This window comes from Megalops cyprinoides, chromosome 9 (genome assembly GCF_013368585.1).
Source record: "Megalops cyprinoides isolate fMegCyp1 chromosome 9, fMegCyp1.pri, whole genome shotgun sequence".
NCBI classification, from domain to species: domain Eukaryota; kingdom Metazoa; phylum Chordata; class Actinopteri; order Elopiformes; family Megalopidae; genus Megalops; species Megalops cyprinoides.
The window spans coordinates 19,120,521-19,144,754 of NC_050591.1; the positions used below are offsets into that span (position 1 = coordinate 19,120,521).

Genomic DNA, 24,234 nt, shown 5'->3' on the forward strand with positions numbered 1-24,234 from the left:
TTCAGACTGAAGCATCTTATCACATTTCTTGCGTCAATTAATTTGCATCCTATTCTTAATAAACAGAGGACAACTTAGGAGCAAGTCAGCATCATATACCTCTAAATAAAATCAAGAGAATCTTTAACATTTAAACTGTTAAAGCCAAATTCAGCAGCCAGATACAAATACAATTTAACGTTGGGTTCTACTAAACCCACCCTTAACCACTGACAGCTAATTTTGCCATTTTCAGAGGGGCATTTTTTACTCCAAATCCATCCATGCTCAGTAGATTGTTTATCATCTTGATTATTCCATTACTCCCATTCTAGCACTCATAGTGGCACGGATGCCCAGCTATCCAAGTCCAAGTATCCAAGTATCTTTAATACATCTAAGAAGTGGTTCAAGGTTAGATTTGTATATTAAATGAATGGAGAGAGTTGAATATCCCAAGGTATGTGAATCCTTTCGGAGACCATTTGAAAGGGAAAGCAAGCAGAGCCGGGTGTCCCCTGAGTTTACCTGAAGGCATAGCTTCAGATCTGCTGAAGTTAATTTCATAAGCAGAAAACATATTGAACTGGTCTGTGACATCAATAAGAGCTGTAATTGAGGTTGCTGGGTATGAGACAAAGAGCAAGACATCATCTACGTTTAAGGTGATATTTTGTTCTTTCCATCTGATCTCGAGTCCAAAGGTAGGAGTGTTAAATCGAATAGCCTCAACTAAGAGTTTGAAAGCAACAGTGGAGAGAAAAAACAACTACAAAAAAGTAAAATAAGGGAAGAACTTCCCATTCCAAATGACAGCAGACCGAGGACTGTCAAAGTAATGTGACCCACTGAATGGAGCGGGAAACCAAGCCAAGGAGCAGAAAATAAACAGTCACAATTCCATCCAATCAAAGGCCTTCTCAGAATCAGGAGATATCACCAGACTATTCCTGTTGTGCTTCTGTGAAATCTGAAATAAGTTCGACGGACTTCAAATACTACTGCTAGAACTTCGGCCTACAATAAAAGCATTTTGATCTGCTTTTATAACATTGTAGGAGAACAATCTCTAGTCTCAGGGCTAACTTTTTTGAAAGTAATTTAAAATCAACATTTTAAAGGCTTACTGAAGGGTATGATGCACATTCAGCCACGGGTTTTCCTTTTTTCCCACAATAATCAGAGATATATTGCCCTCTGTGAGAGCCTGTGTCAGAGACCCCCGTCAACAGAGTAGCCATATATTTTCAGCAAAGGTTTTATACAAGATGATGGAACCTGTCAGGTCCAGGGGTTTTTCCAGACTTCTAGGTTTTTAAGGCCTAAAAATCTTCCTCCTCTAATAATGCTGTATTTAGGGCTGACAATTGTTTCTTGCGTATTTTGGGTATTTTTAAGTCTAACTGAAAGAAAAAAATGTTCCATCAATGTCTGTGCATTAAGTGGTTGTTTCATTTATGTTTTCATAGATGCTCTTTTCAATATAGTTTTCCATAGAAGAGCTCAAAAGTTTCATAAATACTTCCCTAGTAACTTAGCAAGTTTGCCCTGCCAATCTTTTATAGAAGAAATAACATGAGAGTCAACTCTTTTCCTCACTAAATGAGCCAGGTACTTTCTCTGTTTTCCCCCCTAAGTCGTGTATTTTAAAAATCTCATTAAAACACAATTACAACAAAATCATTCATGAGAAATGCTGACGAAATAAATAGCTCAAAAGAATTTGAACAGGTTTCCTTTCCCCTAATAAACCGGGCAATTAATTAAGATTTCTTTGTCCCCAGGTGGTTCGCTCAAGTCAAGGGGGTGAATGTTTCGGTTGACTTTGAGGTTTTACGCATTCAAAAATTGTATTTATAGACAATATGCCATGGTAACCAAATTCATATTTATAGATGATATTCCCTGGTTGTAGACCTACAGCAGAGCTGAAAAGATGGCATGGCTGAAAGCTAAAGGTGTAACGTTTGTCGCTTTAATTTTGAATCTCCATGGCAACACTGACGTCTTTGGAGTTTATTAATAATGCTTCCCCCTGAAGGATTTACACATATTATACACATTAATATCTTTGAATAACTTGCCTTTCTATATGAGCAAAAACATGAAAAAGATTCTTTGAGACATAAAATCCTTTTTCCTCCTGGAATTCACCAGTTTGTATTTAACTACGTGTCTCTCCTCTCCAGCTCTCTGAAACCCTGCCTGAGATGAGACGAATACTCTTGTGCTATTACACACAGCATGGCTACTCCCATCTGTTCTGCTACATTCATCTCCAATGGACAGGACACACAGAACCGGGAAAGAAATGGGAGGGGGGGGGAGCAATCCAACGCTCTGGGTTCTGTGCACTGATTTTAAAAACAATTTATTTCTGACTGTTTAATAGGCTGGGCTCTAGGATGACTCATGGAAATAAACACGTCCTATAGTGGCAGGTGATGTGGGGAACACCTTGGCTCACAACGGTCCCTCCCCCACTGCCAGCCAAACAACACGGCACAGGGCAGCTGTGGCAAAATAATCAACAATGGCTGTGAGTCGGTACGGTGTACGACAGTCGGAGAAGCGAAGATAACCTTTATTCCAAAGGCCACCTTCCGACAGCAGCTGTGTCATTAGGAGCAGCTCGATGCGGTGAAAGCTGGCAGCGGTTAATGATATATAAATGAGGAACACCTGGCTCCTTGTGTTATCCTGCATCTCAATACCCAAAACAGCAAAATGAGATCCTGCATGGGAAATGTGGAGCCTTGTTAGACTCCCCCCCCCCAATTTGATTTAATATTTTGTTTTTTGTTTTTTTGTTTTTTTTTTTTGGGGGGGGGGGGGGGGTCTCCCGTGTTGACTTTGTTGCTTAAATGCACACTGATAAATAGAACTCGGGTAAGTCCCTGAATATCACCGAGTCCTCCATGTCCATTTCCTAACACGCCGCTACGAGGTTGCCCCCCTAGGAGTGACGCCCTGTGCTGTTAGTAATGAGATCCTGGGCAATTGCATTGCAGCTGTGCCTTTTCACATCCAGAAGGGAAAGCTACCTTTACTCTGAGAAACGAGGCCATCCTTTTCCAGCAGTGGGTGATAAGGAGAAATTTAGATCACTTGATGTTCCATTGTGCTTTGATTTACCAAAGGGACTTAGAGACACACGTACGCGCACACACACACACGCACGCACACACACACACACACAGAAACACACACAATGAGCTGACACAGTGAGTTTGTGAGCAGAGGCGGACAGCGTGTCTGAGGGGGGATTCAGCTGGGCCGCACTCTCCCACTGTGCCTTGCAGCTGATACTCTCCCACAGCCCACTATCTACCCCCTTATCTCTCCGCACAAAACACATCAATAAAGGTAAAAACACAGTGCGGATCCCATTTACCCAAGACAGGAGAGGGCAGCAGAAACACTGACTGCTGCTGACGTTGCTGAAAATTCTACGGAGAATACAAAGGTGGTGGCTTGTAGCAAAGCGTGCTGGACCGAAGGCCTCAGCTACATCAGCATAAAGAGAATTCAAAGGCACAGCAGCTCCTATTACACGGGTGAATTTCCACCGACTTGACGCTGTATCAGTAAGCGCTTATCTCAGACCGAGGCAGCCGACAGCGGCGATCTCCCATTTATTCCCATCCCCGTGCTGCATGAAATCGGCCGCCTCACCGCACGTGCTGCGGCGCGGTTTGGGCACAAACCACAGGAGTGACAGCAGCAAAACGGACAAGAAGACTATAATCTGAGAAAAGAACCAAGATGCTGAGGCTCAACGCTATCATCTGCACTAATCCTGATCATCTAAATTAATGCTGACAAAAGATTCAATTATGTAATGAAAGATATGTAATGGACAGTACACAGACCAGAATCATCATCTGTTTTCCCACAGCTGTCAGGAGGGATCATTTACCGCAACAGAAGAAAAAGCCATAACACTGTGGGTTATCTGGCAGCCATACTGCTGCTGATGTTCTGATACACCAGCTGCCTGGGAAGCACATAGTAATTACCCATTCCAGTAACACAGGACCGGTTCATTCCAAAAGATAAGATAATCTGCTCTTACCATGTAATTTATGGCATACATTTTTCTGGATAGTCACAGCTCTTACCCATACCCATTCTTAAGATACCGACTTAAATGCCCACATTTAAGTATTGCTTCTCGCAGCAAGTTGCAAAAGGTTTCTTATAATAATCCGTGTTTTATGCTATCTTCTCACTAATTTGGAGAAACGTGAGTGCCGTAAGGGTGATGAGTGAATTGAAATTGAAACTCAATGCCTTAGAACAATGCATGAAGTTCAATCAATCTACAATTCAAATGACCTTTGGGTTGCTATAGGGTTATTACATTGGATTTATTTGCAAATCCAAACCCAAATAATCATAAACCCTACTAGGGCATTTCACAATGCTCTCAGTTTTACATAAAGGCCAAATGTTCCAACACAAGAACATAAAAAATACATTAGAAATAACACTTAGCTTTAATGCGCCGAAACAAGCACGCACAAAGTAATGAGATTAAGAACGCAGCAACGTTTACATTTATGGACAAGGCAGACCACTGGCTTCAGCATGACACCATTAAAAATGCATTGTTCGACAGCGGGGAGAAGGGCTCTGTAATCTCTCATACGCGCGCCTGCACAGCTGAGAGGCCTGCCATTACGCAAGCCGACACTACCTGCAAAGGAGCAAAAATACAGCCGAAGTAAAAATCGACCTAAACAAGGGTGGTGATCGGTGGATACAAAAGTCCAAAAAGGTTGAGTGCCTCTTAAACTGTTTTTACGCTGTCAGGATGAGTGTCACTTACGAAATGGTACTAAAAAGGACAGACGCCGTGGAAATTCTTAGGGAAAAAGGCAACAGTTCTAATGAAGCCAGTGCTATGGTCACAGCCACTGGCACCATGCCGATATGTACTGAATGACATTGGTGTTAAACACTAACCACCAAGTAAAATGAAGCGCATAAAATGCTTCCATCAGTTCAAAGCAGTACTAAATTCCATTAGAGCAGACAATCTTGACTTTTGCATGAAATGGTGAGACTCACAACATCATGATAAAGTATCTCAAATACTTCAGAAGGCCTACATCATTAGAGGATAGCTTATAGTTTATAACTAAGTGTCCAGTTTCACATGATCTAAAACCATAAAAGTGCCATCAGTATGAGTAAATACAATTTGGGTCATGTAGGGGACCTAAAGTTCAATGTGTCACTTTTCTAAATAGCAAAAAAGTGCTAATTGTAACCCCGCCCCCGGGGGGGGGGGGGTTGGACAGCAACTGGGGCAGCACTGTGGAGTCGTGGCCACAGCAGGTTTGTATTCTGTGTGGCACCGATAGAAGCAGAGAGGCTTCAATTATTCAGTTATTCTCTTTTTGGTGATTAAGAGGCCAATGTTTAATTACCAAAAAGAGACAACAGCCTTATCGCAGCGTCAACTTCCAATAGCAGAAAAATGAGTCCCAACAGCGCACACCATGACCTAGTGGGTCAGCTCTGTCCTGCACTTCAGAGCGGGGTCATTGAGAACCGTATTTTGTACTTACGGACAGCCGCATATAAAGGCATCCTGCTGTTTACAGCTGCTCTCCTCTTTGTCTGTGAAGAATAGTGGTGCTCTACCCTTGGCCCTCAATTTGAGTTACTTCAGTAAATCGTCCGTGTATTCATTCAGGGGCCAATTCAACTGTGTCACATCTATGTTACAGCTGTTGGTAACTATGCATGTAAAGTCCAGTGAAAATAAACATAGAAACCCAAGTTTCTGTTTGACCTGTATTGAATGGTACGTTTGAATCAGTTCATTTGATGACCTTGCATAATTAATTTTGTTGTACATTTACTTTCTTTAAAGATAGCATAATATTCTGTCTGTCATCAGAACCTTGGAGGCACACACCGCAAGACACGTTCATTAATGAACATTCGTTTCGTCGAGTGTGATAATATAATCTGGCTACCCTTACATGCTCATTGGACATACACGCATGCAGACATGTACATAAATACCTGTAAATAATGCTGCCTGTTATATGGTGTTCTACATGAGCAAGTCATTATATGCCCAGTTAGAAGACATATACGCAGATGCGCAAGTTAAGTCTGAATCCCAAAAACAGAAAAATGTGTTTGAGGAGAGCCAAAAAAAAAAACACTCAGTACCCTTAAATCTGAATCAACCCCTTAAAAGTTAAACATGCAAGTGATGAAGGTGGCCCCAGATAAGGGGTCCCTGCTGATTACATAACGTAATATCAACCAACAGTAAAGGCAGCAGACAGTATAGTAGACAGTTGAGACAACAGCATCCCTTTGCAGAGCTGCAGACCTGGGGTCCTAGTCTCCACTGCAGATATATCCAGTCTAACCTTTGCCGCCATGCGGGAATAGAGGGCGTTCTGGTCCTCGGCCGTGCTCATCTTCTCTCTCCGCACCATCTCCTGTAGGTCTACCTTGTCGTCGTCCTGGAAGTACCTCACGCGCTCCCCGTCACGGTGTGTCTCAATCTGTTGGGGGAGACAGGGGTGTAGAGGAGTGTCAGCCTGGATCTCATCTAGACTGCCACAAAACAACCACAGGTGAAGAGGTCACCACGCCAAATCACACACCTCGCTGGTCCAAAGAACAGAATACAAATATACAATATACACAGAATTTAGGCAGCTAGACAGCAGGGTGATAAAAGGGCAATGCAGCAAGACCGCATCAATTAATTTCATGTGTTTATTTCTTAAAACATTTCTTTGAAAAATGTGAACTTTGGGATGGATGTTTGATTGAAGGTACCAGTGGATGGGCCGGCTGGTAAGACCACTCACCACGTATACACCTTCCCTTGTTTGTGATTGTTTGTGAAATATCTTAAAGACATCAGAGACATCTTAAAATCAATGTTGTGGTTCATACCTCTCCTGTCGCAGGAGAGGAGTGGGGAGAATCTCCCAGTTTTAATGCCACCTCATTTGCTTATTAAATTAAAACCACAAACAGTGGTGAAATTCACTTGCACTCGATACTGGTGTGAGCAGAATTAATCCCAGCAGTGTCGGCATAGCAGTGATTCCAAGCGTCACACTCTCCAACACCTGGCCTGTTCAGACAGGTTGCTGTGTCTGTCTAGTCTGCAGGGTGGCTGCATCACACACACACATACACACAGATGCAGACATAAATATAAGAACACACACACGCAGCTTTCAAAGTCTGGATGGCATTCACTTCATTCACGTCTTTCATTTAGAGTAATTACAGCCTATTTAACACACGAATAAGTAATTAATCTAAGAAAAACAACTACATTGCAATGCTGTGAGGTACTCTTGGGACAAGACTGAAAATATCCCATCTAGCAGGGTGTCCTGAGTGAATGTGAAAATTAGCTACCTGTCTTTGAACTATCACCACTGCTTTTAAAGCAAAACTAAACCACAAAATGAATGTATTTTATGTAATTTCATCCTTTACAAGTTAAAAGGTATCCAAATTATGTGCACTGGAGTTTCAGAGGCAGAGAACTCTCCCTTCTCAACTTCTACTGGCCCCAAAAATCGCATTTCCCCTCTCCTGTGAATCTGAAGTGAACAGATGCTTTATTTCAGCCTTTCTGTCACAGGTCAACATTTGAAGTCTCAATATGAACCTTCAAAAGCATGGCTGTTCTGGCCATTTACATTTAACTATGTTACATTTCACAAGAGTTCAGATGAAACACATTGGAATAGACAGTGATCCCTTCAACACTGCCCCTCACTGCCCTCCACCAGCAAATGCAGTGAGAGAGATGGTGAAATTCATTCTGGGATTTGACGACTGATTGCCACCAAAAAAAAAAAAAAAAAAAATCAACCTATGATCTCTTTTACTGTCTTAAAAAAATAAACAAGGCTCCTCTGATATGGATTCTTCAGTAATTGTGAGGAACAATACATTTATCACACTGTGGCTCAATTATTATGTTTTATTATATTTTATAAATTATCTGCTGCACTTTAATTATTAGAAAGTCATCATTCTTCTTCCGTGGTCTAAGTACTCTCTAGATCGTCTGCTGCACAAGGTGACAGATTTCTGGAGAAGAGCCAGTCTGATCTGAGGATTTGGGGACAACAGTGCTAAGACAGAGCCTCAGCACCATGACAGGGCAAAAATGGTGCACCACAGCAGCCACCTTGTGCAAAGACATTCTAAAGCCAGATATACTTCATGGTGTTTGGGTGATTTAGCATTTGTCCATGAAGCATGTTGCTTTGTGTCTCGAAGTACCCTCTCTGCCAATCATACCACAGCTCTTAGACACCTTAGGGCGTAGGCCCCTCGAGAGAATTTTAGGATAAACAGACAGCTCACTTGCATTCCTTCGTACTTCAGGTTCTTTCTGGTAATAGCATAATGGCAGCAAAATGTTCTCACTGAGTGCTCCAAGTCAAGAGGTTGGACCACTCTACGCCATAAATCATGTTTGCAAAAAAGAGCTATGGCATACCCAAACTAGGCCCCCATTCTTTATGGTAACCTTTGACTTTGAAAGGATAATCTTGAATTTTATTTATATACCATGTCTCTACTTCTTTGCCTTATTTCCCACTAAGTGAAGTCACCAACAGGGCATGTGGCACAGGAGCTCAGAGCTAGTGGCCAGGGCCTCCACATTCCCTATGCAGCTGGAGCTTAAGAGCCACGAGGAACTAAACATAGACAGTGTGGGAAAACCAGGCCACCCCACCCCTCCACACCTCTCCATTTCCAAACCAGGTGCTCCACATTAAAAAGTATTTGGGCCCACACGCGATAGTCGACTGAAGTGCACCGCGGGTAAATTCTACATCCACCGTGATTGGCTGCAATATATCAGTTGCAAGTATGTAACACTGCAGTGTGCAATTCGGGGGCGTGGGAGCACTCAAGAAACATCTGGTGGGAGGGATATGCTGAATCCTTGATTGGTCCAAAATAAGAACGTGAGAACATTCTGAATGATTAATTGGCCTAAGGGAGTGAGATTAAAAGGTGAGCCAGAATGTGGAGATGCTCATGTTGCCATACCTCATGCCACAGACTCCTCACTGCACTGGGACCCTTCATTAGTTTTACATCAGAGATTAAACACAAAAACAGGTCAAACCTGAACCCCCCATCATATAATTAATGACCATGTTGGAACTGGTGCAGTGGGGGAGCCTATATCAAGCTTGTAATAACACACCAGTGTACATCTGTGCATCTGAGCATATTCCTAGTGCAGGCCTTACCGCCTTCCTCTTCCTGCGCCCTCCTTTAGGCTCCGGGGGTTCTGATGGGGCATTGACAGGCCACGCTCGGCCCGCTTGGTCTGTCCTGAAAAGAACCACTTCCTGTTCCTCATGCGCACGTCCCAACACCTGCTTGGGATAGAACATGAGACAATGCTACATTACAGAAGACAATAATTTCATGGTACATAAAATCCCATGTCAATTCTACACCAAAAAATATACATTGTACAACGCACTTGAAGACACCAAAGCTCAAAGCAACACAATAAAACACAGCACAACACAGACAAACTTCAGCACTGCAGAGACACACCCTGTTTAAGGACAACTGAGGACATGACTGAGCTTCACCAGTTACATATGACTACTTATAATAGGTGGCGAGACTGAAAATTCTGTAAATTAGAAGAATGAAATTAAATTAAGATTCTGTGTAATGAATCCCTGGTTAGGCAGTAGTAAGAGTCTTGCCTTAAAAGATGAGCCTTTGGGGACCTAATTTATTGCACCGGCTGTGAAAGGACATTTATCAAGAGGAGTACCTGAAAACTGTTTTCAGAAAGCAAGCCCTCTCGGCGTATTATTCCTTCTAAGGTGAATAACGTTCGGAATTCGTATTTAACTTCTCAGAAGTGGGTATTAAGTCACATCTGACAAAAAAGGAGGGAGAGAAAAAGCTAGGCCTTCATAATCCCAGCTATGATTCACGGACATCCAGACGTCAGTAAAGATTGGGGAGAGAATTATATAGATCCTCTAGAAATGTCGAGCCTCGAAAGTGCTTTCCAGTCTGAAAAGTCTTTCTATTTATGAAAGATCTGCCGGCAAACAGCTTTCAGACCTTCGTGCGTGTATCAGTGTGAAGGCAGGACACTTAATTACCAAGGAGGGAAAAGTACAAGCTGAGACACACAATTCTTTTGTCCCTTTGAGACACTTCACGGTGACTGATGGCCCTTCAAAAGCACATAGCTGTAAAGTAACTGAATGTCACACCTGGGGCACAAAGAAATTCGCAAGAGAGCGAACATTTGGAGTTCATTTGAAAATATCACCTGACTGTGTATCCCTTAAATATCTGTAAAATACTTTCACTTAATGTAATGAAAAACTCCCTCACCTCATTAATCTTGATAAAAAGAAAACAGACCACATATGATATATATAAATGCATGTAATGCTGAGTCACAAATCAGTGCTTCTTACTAAAAATGTTCAAACATTTCATAGCCAAAATGAACATTCAGTGTGATAAATAACAATCCAAGTTAAGCAGGACTGATACCAAGTGAAATCTAGTTCCTACGTTTGCTTGGAATGTAGCAAATTATTTATTCTTCCATATATAAAATAGATACTCAAACTACAGACTACAGAATGTGAGCCAATTGCCCGCTAAACAGCAGAAATGGGCCACTATTTGGATAAACCCACACAATCACATCATCCGCTGACATACATTTGGCTAACAAAGAATGCTCCATGTCAAGCATTAAGCTAAAAGCCGGGGTAAATAAACTTTAATCACGGCAGTGGACCCAGAGCTTGATATTTATATCAACACTCAAACAGAGCAATTTGGTAGAATTCTCCAAACCTTGGCTACGGCCACTCAGAGCTTGCCCAAGCACTACTGGAATATTCTATGAGGTAGTACCCAGAGGTCATTACCCACACTTCACTGCTGAATGTAAAAAGCGACTGACCCTCCAGGTCATTCCATCATTTGGAGAATAGTCCGTGCAAAGCTCTGGAAAATCAGAAAATCACTGCTGTGAAACAAGTCTCATTCCTGTCGCTGACGAAGGAGCTTCTCATTGTAAACGATCTAACTTTGTCTGAATCTCTTGCTCTCATGGTACCTTTTGTCGCACCAAACCCAGGTTACTTTGGTGCTATGACAAAGTCACACAAACCGTTTTGCTGAGCATAGGAAATGTGCTCAGTTATTTAGGATTCAATTTCTATGGAACATGCATTTTCAGTGGTTACTGTGCAGTAGATGACTAAATGTTTTTTTAGAGAATGGCCCTAAACTGCCTTTATGTTTCATGAGTAGCAGCATGGCCTCTAATTCTGTTCACAGTGTGTACCAAGCATAAGCTCAGCTGTGTAGTGATTTGAGAAATGCTCTCTAAGCGACAAGTTCATTGCAGTTGATGGTTTATAGGCAGTCTCTTGTGGAGAAGGCAATGCCTTCTCACTACACTCATCCTCCATCTGGATTTTCAGTTTTGTCATGCTTACATTTTGTATGAAAAAAAGACTTACACCTTGAGGTTATGTCTGAATAAACACAAGACATACTCATGGATTCCAGATTCCTTAAGTGCTCTACACAGTATATTTTGGAAGTGAGATGTAGTTAAATATTTTTTTTTTCTTCCTTGTCCAAAAAAGAGAGAATTCAGGCATGTCCACTGCCTAGCTACAATAACAAATTAATTTCTCTGTCAATGTGACATTTTTACTTTGACACAGAACTCATGGTATTGCTGTAAGCAGTAGGATTGTGTAAATAAAGGTGATTTAGTACATTAATTAAGCTTAGGAGACAAAGCTTATTTTTACTTAATGAGTACACATGCATGTGGCTGATAGCAACATAGCCACTAGCTGTACCAAATGGAATTTGGAAAAGTGAACATTGTCTCTATTGCAGCAATATCAGCTTACTACAACTTTGAAATTAATACAACTATCCAACTGAAAGACAATGCATTTCTATATTTTGTTCTTTTACTGCTTTTACCTGTTATTTTTATATTTAATGCTGATTACTACTATTTGCATTTTTCCTTGTTTCTGCTTACAGTGAAAGGTCACATGTTTAGCTGTTCATGTTTTTTATACATAGATACATAAAAATACCTGATGATGAAAAGAAATGTTGTTAAGCTAACTCTGAACAGGTTACAGCTAAACTGCTTGTTTTGTACTATTCAAAAATGATAAGCATTGAAGTTAAAAGGCCGGATGGGATTTACAATGTAGATCGATGATACCTCCGGACATAGAGTCTAGTCATTCAATAACTGGAATCTACGTTTCTGTGCACTTTTTTCCTGGCTTGTTATTTAGATGAGAAATGAAGAGTGAATCCTGCCACTGCAGCACACTCCATCTCAGGTCCTTCAACGCGGAGCAGCTGTGCGCCACCTAGATGATCACGCCACTGTGGGCTTTGGCAGGTCATGAGAACAACTGAACTGATCATTCGACATAATCATAAATGTATATCCCATACGGCTCTGACTTGATTACAAAGGGACAGACTTTCTTTTCATCAAACATTATTCCCGACCTAGGTAGCAGTAGTCTGGCAGTCAATAAGAGGTAAGCAATATACTTGTGGTCAAAGACATGAAGCATGAGCTGAGCTTTAGTGTGGCTTTTTTAGCTACAGGGAGCAGAACACTCACTGGCTTGTGCCCTAATGTTAACAAGGACTGGGTTGCCCACACAAGATAATTACCCATCAGAGCCCTTTCTATTAAATCAGCCTCAGTGAGTACCAAAGTATACAGCTGTGTTTTTTGCCAGTAACAACCTGACAAATGTAGGGTCAACACCTGCTGAGCAACAGACTGAATCCTCCTCACTGCCTGTCTACGCGTGAGCACGTGTGTGTGTCTGTGTTCTACCGACCTTGTTCTCCATCTTCCCTGGGGGGCCTAGGGGTTGGCCCTTCTGTGCTCTGCTCTCCTTGGCTTTGCGGGCAGCCGCCAGCTGTGCCTTGAGCTTCTCCACTAGGGCCTACAACACAGGGAGACCACCACCGGTCAGCATCCTCCAACACTACACCCAAAGGCTTCCTGGCTACACACAGGCTGTGGTCAAACAACGAACCATTAAGAACAACCCACTCCCATTAACAACAGGCAATTTCAATGCAGAAGAAATCTGGTACAAATTTAATGAGGTTGTTGCCTGTTTCTAGAGGTATATCCAAGCATACACATGTAAATGCATTACTTTTCAAAACTGTGATGCCATACAGTAATATGGATGTTGTTGGTTTGTTTGTTTTTTTTTCTCAGGACATAGAACATCTTGATCTGAATGAGCACTGCTGGTCAACTCCCAAAGAACACTGTTGAGATCTCTGAGGAAGTGACATCACCCTGACACTGATAACAACTCCGCTGGCAATGGAGCAGGGCAACATGTTCGAGGAAGAGGATGAGGAGAGAACAGGAAAGGACGGAACAGACCGTTCCCCTCCTTTATCAAACCCACTCTGTCCTCCACCTCCCACATGCTGGTGACAATCACTCCATTTCAGCAGTCAAGGTCTTTCCAATGTTCCTTAAGAAGAGAACTCAGGACAGGGCCGTGACAAGTGATTTAGGTCTCTTGGTGATGGAGTCTAAAGAAAAGTGGCACAGATGTATGCTGGACAGCCCGCCCTGTCATGGGGACAGGATGCGCGAAGATACAGAAGATGAACTCCGGACGCTGCTGGCAACTGGCAGTCTGGCTATTCCCAAACAATCGCCATGTGCTCAGGCTGTGCATCTGGCCAGTGTCAGAGCTGGTCTGCTGAGAGTTGCTATGAAAGCCAAAGTCAAAATAATGAACACTTCATTGGTACCAGTTTCCTGACATACAGGACATACAGATGCCGAGAAAGATTATTTGGAAATTTATATCTGATTGTTCAGCTGATCATTCAATCACTGCGCACTCTGTGGTTTTTGTCATAGCAGCTCATAAACTGACAGAGTTCTCTTTACATGTACTGTCAACACCATCTGCGTTTATACACAAAAGGGCATGTCAGACTGGTGAGTGGAGCACTCACCAACAGAACTCTGCCCAGATTTACATTTATATGTCTGTAAAGACCATTCTAAAAGCAAAAGCAATGACTTGGGGTTGAGTGAGACTGTAAAAATCACTTCACTACCTGTTACCACTAAGCAAGCAGACAGCAGGTACCATTTTACCAACTCCCAGGAAGGATTCATCATTGCACTGACAGCCCCCTGTCACAGGCAGCACAATGGACCTGTTACAAAGTGCAGGAGATGGGGAAGGGGCTCAGTTACATAACCTCACCGTGTTTCCCATCAGCTCAGCTTTCACCAGCTTGGCCCCCAACTTGTTCAGCTCTTCGTCGCTCAGGATCTGGACCTCCTCCTCTTCCTCCTCACTTTCCGAGGATCGGGCGGGGCCACCAGGGTCTCTGTGAGGCATGAGAACAGAAAGATTTTGGATAAATCTGTTTTGATGGTCCAAAATTGCATGAGAGTTTTCTCAAATCCCTGTTTATTTCCGTTTTGGAAAAATAATCATTTCGATTTTTATCTAGTTGACAAACGACAGCGCGTCCTTTACTTAGACTACAAAAGACAGACCAGCTGAAGCTGAAAGCACAGCACTGCTGAACGGTCTTGATGTGGAGGTCAATCCACAGGGAACTGTTGTGTCTAATGCACTTCGGCCTGACTTTACTGTGTGGAAATGGACTAATGAAGGACGACGCCACCAATGTTACAGCCTCAGTTAAGCGGGCACCTTAACTTAGACGGATACAAAGCTCCACAGGTACAAGCACCTCCATCAATCATAAACTTTTCACAGCCTATTAACTCTCATGGCAAAGACTTTTAAACATGTTGTTCAATGACTACTTGAGGTGCAGCAGAATTAAAATGAAACTTCATTTCCTGGGGGACATTAAACTTTTTTTTGCAATTAAGGATTAATTTCATGCTGATGGTTTTTTTCCACATTTTTAAGAACTGGTGCAGGTTTTGTTTAATGAGTGCATGATAAGGACTAAAGACGACAAAGCGGTGGTACTTAGGAGATGGATTTCATGGTGAATGAACAGGCTTTTGGAATGACCACTGCTAACAGCTGTCTGATATCCAAAGGAAATGATCTCTTGCTTAAATACATTCAGTGGAAAGATTTTTTTTTGGCTTGGGTGATGGGAAAGTTTTCCTGAAAAACAAATCTCAAAATGTGGTCAAGGATGATTTCTGTCACAAAAGGCAAAAAAAAATCATAACACTGGAGAAGAGGAATTCATAGAGCTGGGATGGCAAGTTCAAATAATACATTACGCATTCAGAATGCATCTCGCTGAAGCTCCAGGACTTCACTAAGAATACATATCCTCTCATTTCGATGAATAAGTCACACAAGCACACTCAAAGGATGGTAACAGCTGGGCTGTACCACAGATACCTTTTCTTTGCAGTTCAAACAAATGTAAAACTAGATTCTACTGGAGAGACTGTTCTTGAGAGTCACCCAGGGTTTAGAATTATCTTTAAATTATCAGATGACGTCCACCGAGCTCACCGGTTGAGGCCAATTCCTGCCCACATAATGTGTTTGATTGTAGAGTTAAGGGATGAGGCCAATCATCCAGCAGACCCAGAGGCCCCTGGTAAGTAGCACTACCAGCTCTTGTTCTACAGTAGAATTGAACAGCTACTTTGGGCCATAAGACATGGAGCGACGGACCAACAACAACAGTCAGGACCTTAATCACAGTCCCAGGATTCTCCGGTGTATTTCTATTGTCTTTGCAAAATGTGACCTCAGGGCTCGTGTCACACTATGTGTCACCAAGAAAATGAGTTCCCTGCCAAGAAGCAACGGAATACACTCACACTCACTGGTCTGGGAGTCTAGGAGCAAGTAAGTAAGTAAGTAAGTCTGGTCTGACACTGTTGGTCATTTAAATTGAATGGATACACTTATTTTATATTGGGCCATATAAATTTATAAGGGCCATTTTTAGATAAAGGTGTAGAGGCCCTGATATCTGACCTTGGTGATGTCTCCATGGGACTGTGACTCTTCACTAGGGCGGTGCCGGACTCCCTCTGCTGATGCTGCTGGCTCAGGCTGTCTCCAGCTCTGAAGTCTCTGAGGTCAGCAGGAGTCCCTTTCATTTCAGCTGATTTCACAGAGTCGCTCTTTGGCTCCGGCTCTCTGGAGTCCCTGCTGGAGATTGCCTTCTTCCAGGCTGGAGTTCTGCCGTGGTCCGACTCTCCATCCTCATCGCTGGGTTTGAGGAACCCGGAGGAGCTCCGGCCCGACGCAGGGGCCGCCTCACGTTTTCGACCCCACCCGGTCCCGACATCGTCCTCCCTCTCGGAGGGTTTGAGGAACCTGGCCTTCAGGGACCCGAGGGACGGGGGCGGCTCATCGCGTCTCGACGCCCCTGGCAGGCTGTCTCTGTGGGGCCGGCGGTCGTCCCTGTGTCTCCGGTCCCCGTCGTCGGCCTGGCGATCCCTGGGCCTGCCTTCGCGGTCACCGCGCGGGTCTCGTGCCCCGTCCGCGTTCCGGTCTCTGCGAGGGCCCCTGCCCTCGCTCCGCCCTCGTTCCCTGTCCACATCCTCATTGCCCTTGGAAGGGGACGACTCTCGGTCCCTTTCAAACCTCCTCTGGGACACGTTGGGACTCCGTCTTCTCCACCTCTCTCCACCTGACTCCCTCTCTGCCCTCCTCTGTCCGTACGCAGCCTTTTCAGCCTCCTCCAGCCTCTTCTGGAACTGCTCCATGGACTGCGCGGAAAACACATGACCACCAATCACTCAGGGAGAGACCTCTCAGACACAATGCGGGGGAGGAAGCTGCAGGTTCTAATGCAAATAATGCAAACTGTATTAGAAACCAATCCATTTACAATTTCTACTGCTGCAGCTCAGTGCCTGGAAAGGCAATTCATTCTAATTGGGTTCCCTTAAGATGTCTAATAAAAAAACAAATGTCCCTAAAAATGATGTTGGTAATTTAATTTCATGCACATTGAGATCATTCTGCAAAAAGTTCAGAGTAAGTATGTTGTGCTTTCAGCAAGAAGAGAAGTTCTGTCAGCAGCTAAGCCGATGGCTCTCTCCAGTTGTGACAATCAGACCGCGGGTCCTCATCCTGAAAGTGCTGAGCTGGCAGGAAGGAATGCCGTGAGAGAGGGAATTAACAGGAGAGGTGGTTTGTACGCAGCATGTCGCTGAGTGTCTGTGTGTGTGTGCGCGCGTGTGTATGTTAGCGCGGCAGCCTCACCCCGTATCTCTCCGCCACCACAGCCTCCAGACTTCGCTGTTCCCTCTCAGCCTGCTCCTTCATGCGCTGATAAGACTTCCTGAGCCAGCTTAGGCCCCCGTCATCAACCAACGCCGCTGCCGAGACATGTGCAAAAAAAAAAAAAAAAACATGAGCACATTAAGCCCTGGGGCTGTGAGCCTGGTGGCATGTGCTGGTGGAACATGCATACATTCACTGCCGTTATCTACCTGCTTGGAAGACGGCCTTACCTAGTTTGATTTATAGGCCTTATGTTTGAAATACTGTCTGTTTTTGTGCAAGGGTGCTTGAGCACACTACCAGCCATATTTGTGCACATCAGAGCACATCCTTCATTGCATCAGTGAGGATTCTAAAGTCATTTACTTTTGTAGCACTGGTCAGACAATTACATCTACATACATCTGCAGATGCTCAACAGCCTACTGCAGGAACACACTTATTGACACTTCCAGAGTTACTTCCTGAACATCTGCTGATGTGATGTCACACAGTGTACATGTGCAGGAAGTCATGCATCTCTGACCTCTACAGCAGCATATACTACAACCCAGCTGTGCATTGAGGGGAGAACGGCTCCCTGTCGCATTAAAGAAGGATCCCAAGTCATCTTTTAGCAGCGACTGCGTGAACCCTGGGCTCTGAGAGATTAAAAGACCGCAATGATTTGTCGCTGTTAATTGAACTATGTGATCTGGGAGTTTGGTCATTGCACAGTCTGTCGCAGTGTATTTAAAGAGGCATAATTAACCTTGGCAATGAGACACACACACACACACACACACACACATACACACACATACACACACATACACACACACACACACACACACACACTCCTTGGCAGACACTGAAGGAGCAAAGAGATGCCCGCAGATGCCCCTGCTATGGCAAGCAAAGAGGGCCATATTTCACATTCAGTTATTCAAGATCATCATCTCCCTCCTCCTCCTCCTCATCCTGCCAGCAGAATGTTGTATCGACATGTGCTCCTGCTCCTTGGCAGGCAGAAGCCTGAAGAACTGGGTCAGGACACTCGGGGTGGGCGGTAGGGCGGGCGCCTCAGTCCCCCACCACCCTGTGGGAAAAGTACCCTTTGGAGTTTGGTCATTTACCCGAACAGCTTCACTGAGCTTTGATGCCAGGGGTATCTCTGTGTGTAAAATGGCTCTATGAGAAAGTGCCAGCAAATGAAATGCATCATAAAGACAATGATAAAAGCATCAAGTTGAGAGCACCGCTGCACCAAAACCTCGCTGCCTGCTGTTCCCTAGAGTGACATTTCAGAACATGAAGAACCTAATTTAATCTACGTAAAATGGAGCAAATGCTCACATTCCTGGGCAACAGCCACAGTGTTACAACTCAGATAAAGAAAAATTAACATACACTCTGTCTTTCACCCTCTCCCCCCTTCAAGTAACATTCCTTAAATTGCATTTCTGTAAAGCATGTGAAAAGCCAGGGCTTCACAGCTCATACACAGCCGATGAGATGACGTGAGGCTATTGTTCTGGGTCCCTTCAATTGCAAAGACATTACACTTTTGCTCATGGCTGTTAAACAGCTCAAAGCAAATTACAGTGAGTGCCATCAGTGCATATGCTCAGATCCCTTTTCACCTGAGTGCTACATTTTCCATGCCGCTTGAAAATATGGGAAATGTGTGCTGTACTCTCTCAATCCAAGATTAAAACCCACATCACCACACAGCAGGACTGATGCCCCCTGTGCAAATATATTCCCCTAGTACAGCTACCCCCTGGGTAAATTCTGTTGTGTTCAATAAAATAAACACATAAACATGGATTCTAGGCATTAATCTAAAACATGTGTGAACAAAAACAGTCAATAACACTGTCTGTGCTCCCAGGTAAAGCATTCTTATGCTTTACTCCTACGATCCAAACACAAAAACTTTGGGTTACAAGTCCAGTTCCCTCATTACCACAGTGCACCGCTACACACTGGATGCAGTGGAAGGTAGCTGATCTCAGTAAAAATCACACGTGTGAGTTTTCATGCAGCTCAGACCCTGCCTGTTCAAAAAGTGCTGTGAAAGGGCAGAAAAAAAGAATACACCCTGTGGAGCGAGCATAAGGATCAGGTTTGAAAGAAAAATAAATACACAGTGCAACTGGGAAGGGGAGTGCTGCGGGTTCTACTGTCTTCGTATTTTTAGAAGAGCAATAATTCTCTTAATCACGTACTCCAAACACAGCAAGGACAAACAAATCATCAAGCGGTGCTTAGTGTAGTGTAGAACTGCACTGAGGAGGTGAGAGAGGGAGAAAGCGCAGAGCGAAAAAGACCATGGAGTGAGTGTGTGTGTGTGTGTGTGTGTGTGTGTGTTAACTATTCACAACTCCTCTGAACTTTCTGGCAGCAGTACATTAATCTCTGTGCTGTGAGCTTGTCACGGATCGAGGTATGGTATTAGTTGCGATGACTGTGTTTGGGGGGGGGGGGCTGTCTAGGATGGCAGAGGAGCGGAGATGACTTAAATCTTCCAAATATTCCCCTAGAGCAGCTGGGCGAAATGACTTCAGACGAACCTATTCATCACCAGGAGGAAGAGAAAAAAAAAACACTGGCGTTTCGCAGAGGCTTACAGCTTTTTTCAATTTTTGTGTGCTGTTGTGGGAGGAGGTTGAAGAACGAGCAATATTCATCAATGTTACGAGCTGTTTACATTCCCCTCCTCTCAATTAAGAACTCTCAATGAGAAAGTTCTTATTTTGGTAGAAATGTCTGTAAAAGCACTGTACCACTCCCACTGCAGCCAACGAGCCATTAGATAGATGCACGTAGGCTCTCACTTTCTCTCCCTCTCACGGTCTTTTATTTTCTCTCAACCTCTGCTGCTTTTTCTCGCTCTGTCTCAGATTAAGATGCCTGCAGGATGACTGAGTTTAGCCTTTACACACAGTGAAGTATGTCAGCGGGAAGAAATGGAAGTAGGTCCACATCGCTTATCGGGTCCTAGAGTGAGGGGGTAACATTAGGAGAAACGTTTATCAGTCAGTAAATCTTTGTTGAAGTGAAAGGGCAGACGGAAAAGAAAATGGAATGTTGAGGGGCGGTTCGGGCACTGATCTCGCGACCATAGGTCATGGGCTATAGCTGCCAATGAGAGGCGGTTTAAAACTCTCTGATTAAGCCTCGACCAAGACGATCAACCGCGTCTAATCGAACCACAACCGCAGCACAGCGCAAAATAAAGAGACTGGGTCCAATGGCAGCAATCCCATACCTATGTAAACCTCTCCTCATGTAAAGTGAGGTCCTGCAAAAGCAGTTTATTTATCAATGATTATTACCTTTTTTAACAGGGGCCCCAGCACCCTCCTCGGGGGGTAAGCCAGTCCCTCCATCCTTCCAGTAGGGGTTGAGCTCCAGTTTGTGTAGGCCGGCCTGGAAGTGCGCAGAACAGGAGGGGACAGGACACTTCAGCCTCACTGTCAGCTCAAGCACAAAGCCACCATCACCCCCATCAATATGCTTCTTTTTCACATCAGGAGCCACTGAGGCATGTTAGCATTGCAAGCAGAAACAATTATCCGTAAGACATTTAAAATTCATGCAATGAAACCTTTTTTCCCCCAATAGATTTTTCCTTGCCTTGGACTCCGCATTTGCTTCTTGAGGAATTCTTTCATTCATTTTTCTTGATAGTTCAAAACTTTATTGGGGAATGAGCTTCACATTTCAGCTTTGTGGTCCACTTGAGAGAAATAAAGAAAACTCATCAAATTTATTACAAATGAACCAATCTGTCTGAGCACTTTCCCACTCATCGTTCTCAGCAGGGACATCTCCAGTTTGCAAGTAACTGAGAAGAGATTACACTAGGCAAATGCCTCTGTAGATTCAGGCTTCAAACAGAGACATGGAAGAGGAGAAGAGCACTACTTCCAATTGTTTCTCAAAAATATTTTACCTGAAAAGCACAAATTAATTAAAATTTAAATGGTACTTTTCTTACAAGTCAACAAGGAGTGATGCATAGTAAATAAAACGGATTTGTTTATTAAATGGTGTGCAAATCATTTTTGAACATTCACACCATCCCAAAATGAGTACATTTATTTCAATGTTTGAAACTGCTAGCCTGCTAGCTAGCCCACATAACTAGCTGTGCTATACTTTTCAGTTGTTAAACTTGTAAAATTACATAACAAGTACAATGATGGTAACCCCGGGGCAACAGACTCTCACCATTCATTGGATGAGTGCAGGGAATTGGAGCAGAGCTTCTGTATGCTCTAACATGGTCATCTAGTGACAACCAGGAAAAATCCTCAAAGCTGAAATAACCTTGACCTGTAACCATGTGACCTGAAAATGATTGCCAGAATTCTGGAAACCAGTGAGGACAACCAATGTAAGACTTCCTCAAAATTCATGCATGACTGCACTTGATTAATTGGAAAAGTTATTTTGTCAGAAAGACTGAAGGACAGAATCGAAGAGGATGAACCCCCAAACATGATATATAACACTCTGCTGGCAGGTTATAAAAACTTTTAATTAACAAATTAGACAAGACCAGAAAGAGTCACACTACTCTCCCATTCATCATGGTATGAGGAATTCCTGCTTTCTTCTTATGAGTGACCACACAACACAAAAGCAAAAGTTTGGCCTTGAGTCATGCAGAAAAGAGCAATGGTACTTTCAGTCTCTGGGAACAGAATAGAAACTCACAGAACAGACTCACTTCTAATATCCTTTTGCTTGAGGGGATGATGGGAATGGCTCCAGCCAATCACATATAGGACAGGAGAGCCTCCAAACAACAGGGCTGATTATGTCACCATCAGTATGTCATCCAAGAATCATCATGTCTAATACTAATTACCCCTGACCTACAGTCACCCAAAGTGACTATGAAGAAACTGTACAGTAATAGCTAATGTATCTCACTTTCTCACCCAAAGACGTGTGACATTACCGCACTTCACGGGAGCTTTTAGGAGTTCAAAATTTCATCCATCATTTTGGCCCAGACATGACTCTTGTTTCTCTATGGAAAGTGATCGACATCCACCCCTCTGCGAATGGGCTAAGATACCTGCTGAAACATCTTTTTTGAGAAAGTAAAATATCACTTAACACCGTGGTCTCACTCCCCAGTGCTGAAAATGCCCATGATCTCCATGAAAGAAACTACATTGTGTTTAAGGTCCAAGGCTGACATGTTCTTTCTCACTAGACAGTCCACCAATGCACCTCTGGCCTGAAGATGCTTGCCTACATGATATACAGAACAGGGTCTTTGGAGCAGAGGATTAGGAGCAGATAACCTGATAAGTACAACTACTACACTAAGATTTATCAGCTAGAGTTCTTCAAGTCTAACAGACAAGAGAGCAATGAAAAGGAAGCCAGAAACAAAAAGAAAAATCAATCTGATGTTATGATCCTTCCTCTTAGACATGCCTCAAATCTTAGTGGTTTCTTAGAATCTTACAGAAATCCAGCAAGCTGGTTTTGGCAATTGTGAAATTACAAACGCTTGTGGGAGCTTTGTGGGCTCTCTGGTACGTACACTGTCCTCCTTACTACGTAATCAGAACGAGCAACCTGCTCTGAATGAGATGCGCTTCCCTTCCACTTCTGGACCAGAGATAAACATGGGGAACGAGGGAATGTGTCCCACCTCCTCGATGGACCGCGCCTTCTCCCGCTCCGCCTCCTTCTTCTGTTCTTTCTCAGCGCGCCGCTCTGCTGTGGATGTGGTTTTCATGGACAGGAAGTCAAAGGTCATCCAGGCATCTCGCTAGGGGATGGCAGGGGACGGACGGACACAACACACAAACACAGGAAGCACGGTGAGCCCACAGCATGAAACGGCTATACTTGCACTAACAAGGGACACGTAATGACATCAAACACCGAGGTCAAAACGCTACCATCGGTAAAGCAACCAGTGAAGAGTTTAACACATCATTATGCAAGCAGAATACGGAAACTCAACTATGAATCAACACACCACTGCAACACATTCCCATACTCAATGTGCTTAAGTCTGGAGAAAAAAAAAAAAAAAAAAAAAAAAAATCACCCCATGAGCCCTTCTGTTGCATTCTGCGATTTTATAGCCGAGATGGTCTCTTTGTGTCCACGCTCTATAAATCACAACAGAAATATCTCCACTCTGGCAGCAAATCACCTGCCCCACAGCGTTTTCCAGCACGATGCTAATAAAAAAACGCTGCCGTCCTCAAAATATACAGCTTCAGCAGATGTGCAGCTTGTACAGAGGAAAACAATAATAAAGTATCCTTTTCATCACTCCTTCAGCATTTTCTTTCCTGCTCTAGTTGCAAAAGCCTCGGAACAACAGAGGCTTTAATATTACTGTCCCCTCAACGAGAAAAGTAAGCCTGCACGAAATGCATTTTTTCCCGTAAATATGGATAATATGCACAGTGAAACACATCCCTATGAAAAATTAATATGATTGGTCAAAATGGCAGGTGCAGGCGTGATACAGATGTTAATGACACCCTACACCCCATTCACACTCAAACCATTTTTAATTAATATAATTCTCTTATCAGAGAATCATTCATAGAATGCTCCAAGTTGTGAACTGTCCAGGGACAATAGTTGATATGCGATGAAAAACAGTGATACTTTGCCAAAAAATAGTAAGCAACCTAAAATAATAATAACTGGAGCAGTGAGGTGTGTTCAAACCGCTCTGCCCTAACAGAACATGTTCCAGTTTCAGAGGGTATCATATAAGGGATTTACCCTCAAGAGCGAATCCATAAAAAACTCATACATAAGCAAGAAAAAGAAAGGAGAACACTGACTTCACAGTCCCCTAACAGCAACCAAAAGCAGGCTTTAAGAAATGAGCAGCTTTACATTTGCTTGAGAAGAAACTAGGCCGTAACGTCACGCACACAGTTTA

General features: G+C 43.4%; 1 protein-coding gene across 2 annotated transcripts in view; it reads right to left on the reverse strand.

Annotated features, from left to right (window-relative positions):
- Positions 1-24,234, reverse strand: part of cwf19l2 (CWF19 like cell cycle control factor 2) — a 43,981-nt gene that overhangs the window by 5,962 nt on the left and 13,785 nt on the right. The window contains exons 5-12 of one of the 2 annotated variants that reach the window (XM_036536917.1): positions 22,972-23,091; positions 20,630-20,723; positions 17,289-17,404; positions 16,050-16,789; positions 14,322-14,448; positions 12,909-13,016; positions 9,258-9,386; positions 6,378-6,515 (exon numbers count right to left, since the gene is read on the reverse strand). In XM_036536917.1, coding sequence (XP_036392810.1) covers positions 6,378-6,515; positions 9,258-9,386; positions 12,909-13,016; positions 14,322-14,448; positions 16,050-16,789; positions 17,289-17,404; positions 20,630-20,723; positions 22,972-23,091 — 1,572 coding nt within the window. Of the gene's footprint in view, positions 1-6,377; positions 6,516-9,257; positions 9,390-12,908; positions 13,017-14,321; positions 14,449-16,049; positions 16,790-17,288; positions 17,405-20,629; positions 20,724-22,971; positions 23,092-24,234 lie in introns of both variants that reach the window. The other variant, XM_036536916.1, reaches the window with a different exon arrangement.